The sequence below is a fragment of the Tupaia chinensis genome, unplaced genomic scaffold, assembly GCF_000334495.1.
Source record: "Tupaia chinensis unplaced genomic scaffold, TupChi_1.0 Scaffold000042_2, whole genome shotgun sequence".
NCBI lineage: Eukaryota > Metazoa > Chordata > Mammalia > Scandentia > Tupaiidae > Tupaia > Tupaia belangeri.
In genome coordinates, this window is record NW_006159498.1 from 1,363,618 (window position 1) to 1,367,986 (window position 4,369).

The 4,369-nt window shown below is 51.9% G+C and overlaps 1 protein-coding gene across 6 annotated transcripts in view; it reads left to right on the forward strand.

The window, feature by feature from the left end:
* NLRC3 (NLR family CARD domain containing 3) overlaps positions 1–3,266 on the forward strand; it is a 35,030-nt gene extending 31,764 nt beyond the window's left edge. For 4 of the 6 annotated variants that reach the window (XM_027773192.1, XM_027773185.1, XM_027773181.1 and 1 more), the window contains 4 exons: positions 717–800; positions 1,211–1,268; positions 1,683–1,766; positions 1,897–3,266. In XM_027773192.1, the coding sequence (XP_027628993.1) occupies positions 717–800; positions 1,211–1,268; positions 1,683–1,766; positions 1,897–2,208 (538 nt within the window). In that variant the 3' untranslated portion in view covers positions 2,209–3,266. Of the gene's footprint in view, positions 1–716; positions 801–1,210; positions 1,295–1,682; positions 1,767–1,896 lie in introns of those variants that run through there. The other 2 variants (XM_027773194.1, XR_003549925.1) reach the window with 2 other exon arrangements.
* Positions 3,267–4,369: the final 1,103 nt, after the last annotated feature.

The window sequence follows — 4,369 nt, forward strand, 5'->3', positions numbered from 1 at the left end:
GCCCTAAAGTGAAAAACCCCTACAAAAAAAAAAAAAAAAAAAAAAGCAAAAGCAGGCCAGATGGTGGCTGGATTTCACGTGGCTGACTACATGGTTCAAGTTCCAGACCTGGTGGCTTGAAAGACACACCAGGCCTATGTGTGTGTGTGCCCAGAATCCCGGGAGAAGCCATGCCCTGCTGGGGGGTGCTTACTCACCTTTGCCCTCTCTCCAGCAAGCATACATGCTTTATAGCAAACTTTTTTTTTTTGAGAGGTTTTCGCTATAGGGCGTGTGCGCCTGCCAGAGAGAGACAGAGAGACAGAAAGCGAGAAATCACACCCCAGAGGGGATGGCCACGCCGTAGTCCCTTCTCCTCCATTCTCCTCTCGGGATCTTGGGCACGCACACACACACACACCCGGCGTGAGTTTAAGCCACCAGGTCCGGGACTCGAACCACGGTCGACTACATGGGAGTCCAGCGACATAGCCATTATGCTAACTGCTGGTCCCTATAGCAAACTTTTGAAAAAGAAAGAAAATCAAACATCTAGGGGTGAGGACGGCCATCCAGGAGACTCCCTCTGCTTCCCGCTCCGTGGCATCCAGACCCGACTCAGGCGTGGCAATGTTTCCGGGGCTCTCTGGACTTCTGGCCCTCGGTCAAGGGGTGGCAGCAATGAAGGCAGTGTGTGGGGGAGAGGGTCAGCCCCACAGTGCGTGCCCTCCCCTCAGCCTCCAGGTGGCTTCCATTGGTGCTGCGGGGGCCCAGGCGCTGGGAGAGGCCTTGGCTGTGAACAGAACCTTGGAGATTCTCGAGTAAGTATTCCTGTCATTACAGGCTTTTGCCCAAAGAAACCAAGCTCTTGGCTCAAAGTGAAATGGGAGGGAGGGTCAGCACCCCAGCCACCTGCCCCCTTTCCCCATGGCCTGCTCTCTGGGCCTGTGGTGCAGGCTGGTCATGTCCAGGGCCCTGTGTGGGGCTAGATGGTTTCCTCCCCAGTCCCAGCCCAGGTCTTCGGGATGCAGGGGAAGGGCGAAGACACCACCCACAAGTGGGCAGCCTCTCCCCTGCCTGGAGCCCCACTCTGTCCTGTAGCCGGAGTGAGGAAGGAGCAACCCTGACCTCCTTTGCTCACCCCTTTACCAAACTCCTCCCATCCATTTGAAGCGGTGTCACGGTCACCCCTCAGTCTGTCCCAGTCCTGAGGTTTCTTTTTCCTCAACAGCTTGCGAGGAAACGCCATTGGGGTGGCTGGAGCCAAGGCCCTGGCGAATGCCCTGAAGGTAAACTCGAGCCTTCGAAGACTCAAGTAAGTGGTTGCAGAGACCGTGGCGCCCCGGAGCAGAGACCTCTACTGGGTCTTCCCAAGGGGTAGGACGCGCCTGCTCCCACTCCTGGGAAATGGCCCCGGTGGCTTTACCACGCCCACATCCCACTGCTGGGGTTTGCTCACTCCGCGTGGCCTGTCACAAGTCGCTCACTTAAGGCTTCACTTGCATCTTACATCCCCCACTGTGCGGGGCGCCAGGCTACTCCGCCGGCTGCTCAGATAAGTCTGGAGCAGAGTGCCACCTGCGGATGACAAATCGCCCCAGAACTCTAACCCCTCTACTGCCCCCACAAGCTGAGGCAGGGCGACTCCCTTGGTGTTTTCTTGCCCGACAGCTCACCATGGTGTCTCCACCTTTTCTCTCTAGTCTTCAAGAGAATTCCCTGGGTTTGGACGGGGCGCTGTGCATCGCTACCGCACTGTCTGGAAACCACAGGCTCCAGCACATCAAGTGAGTGGGGGTCGGCGGCCTCAGCCCTTCCTGTTCACCCTTAGAACAGCTCCCAGACAGGCCCTGCCTCCCACCGTGGCCCAGGTCCCTCGGCAGCTTGGTGAGGGTCCCGGCCACACTTCTCTTCCAGTCTCCAGGGAAACAACGTTGCAGAGTCTGGGGCCCGGATGATCTCGGAGGCCATCACAGCAAACGCCCCCACGCTCACTGTGGAAATGTGAGCCGGACGAGTTCCCGAAGGACCAGGCAGGATGGGCAGAGACTCTGCCAGAAGTTTCGAAATGGAAGGACTGGTTTCCAGGGCATTTCCTGTGTCTGGGAATCCTGGGATCTGGGCACAATGGGCCAGCACAAGAGCTGGTGTCCTGCACGGAGGAAGCAAAGGCCTCACCAAAGGGGGCACGAGCTCCTCGCAACCCAGCACCAGCCCAGGCAGGGGTAGATGGGTGCTGTGCTACCCAGAGAAGGGAAGGGCTGCACCGAGGGACTCGGGAACAGGCCTGAAAGCTCGGCTGTGCAGGACGCGAGCTCTGGCTGACGTACACCCTGAGGGCTTCCCATGGCCTCAACTTACCAAAAATGACGCATGCCCCTTTCCACTCTCTTGGTCAAAATCATCCCTCACTCTGAAATGAGATGCCTGTAAGAGCATCAGTTTGGCAAAGGTGACAGAGGGGTCCTTTCCTGGTTTTCTTAAGAAGAAAATGTTTTAGGGTTGTGATCCTTAGGGATATTCGGAAAAATACTAGGGAATTTATTAAGATAAATGAAGACCTTATTTTATTTTTTGCTATAGGGCACATGTGCTTGCCAGAAAGACAGAAAGCAAGAAATGAACTGCAAGGGCAGATGACCACGTCTCTCTCCCTTCTCCTCCATTCTCTTCTCAGAATTTTGGGCACACACGCACACACGCCCAGCATGAGTTTAAACTACTGGGTCCAGGACTCGAACCTCAGGTGGCTACGTGCGAGTCCAGTGAAGTAACTCAATGCCATCTGTTGGTCCCAATAAATAAAGATTTTAAGCCCAGATTCTGCAGAGACAAAAGCCTCCCAGTGCTTTGCCACTGCTATGAAAACTCGTGTCTCAGACATCAATGTCTGTGTGTGGATCTGGAGTCCACCACGCTGGTTATCAACAGCACATTTGACGTGGATGCCTTGACGTTATTCTGCATTAGGCTTCCAAAACCATGACTATGGCTTCAGCTTGCCTACAAAAACAACCAAGCTGAGCTTCTATGTGGCACAAATTCCCTCCGTTGTCTTAGGTTGAAAAAAAAAATCCAAACATACATCATAACTCTCATCAAATAAATAATCAAGGAAAATGCTTATGGAGGCAATATAATGATCACTTCAAATTCTAAGAGAGATCACTGTTTGAAACATTTCTTTAAAAATGAGCATTCAGGGGCCAGCAGGTGGCATAGTGGTTGAGGATTTCCACATAGTCATCCACGGTTCGAGTCCTGGACCCAGCAGCTTGTAAATCACACCAGACATGTGTATGTAGGCCCGAAACCCCGAGAAGAGAATGGAGGAGGGACTATGCTGTGGCCATCCTCCTTGCAGGGTGACTTTTCACTTCCTCTCTGTCTCTATTTCTCTCTTTCTGGCAAGCTCATATACCCTTATGGCAAAAATCTTTTTTAAAAAGTATTCAGGGCTGTCCCTAATACTTGATGGTTAGAGGAGATGGATCCCCCATGACTGACTGTGCAGTTCAAGTCCTGGCCCAGTAGCTTGAAAAACAAACCAGGCGCATGTTTGGGCATGTCCAAAACCCTGGAATGAGAAGTTGGGGAGAGGGGATTGGGGCATAGCCATGCCCCATTAAGAGTTGCTGCTTTCCCTGTCCTCATCTCTCTCTGGCAAGCATACACAGCCCCTGGGAAGAAGCTTTTAAAAAGATAAGTATTCAGCAAGAATCATCATGGATGCTAAAATCATTGATGAAAATTTGCTGGGGATCAGGATACCCAAATAGTCTCAAAAAGATGACATCCATATTCACAAAGAGAAAAGAGGCGCCTCACGACCGGCATCTAGCAAACGCTGCCTTAACCATGGTGATCCAACTTACCATCACAAAGACGGGATGGCCAATGGACATCACGTGCCCTAAGGAGATGCACTAAGGACGCATCGCTGATGAGGTATTCTTGCTAGTAACATTTACCTGAATTTATAATCATGAAGGGATATTTGACAAAATCCAAACTGAGAGACATCCTGCAAAAGACCTAGGCAGATCATTTTAAAAATGTCAATGTCAGGAAAAACACCAAAGGACACTGTTTCAAATGAAAGAGTAAAGTGAGGTAACAATTTAATGCAAGATCTTTGGCTCTTAGACTGGAGGGGGAAAGTAGCTATAAAAAAATATTATTTGGGGGACCAGCAGTTAGCATAATGGCTATGTTGCTGAACTCCCATGTAGTTGACCATGGTTCGAGTCCCGGACCCGGTGGCTTAAACTCACACCGTGTGTGTGTGTGTGTGTGTGTCCAGGACTCCGAGAGGAGAACGGAGAAGGGGTTGTAGCGTGGCCATCCCCTCTGGGAGGTGATTTCTTGCCTTCTGTCCCTCTGTCTTTCT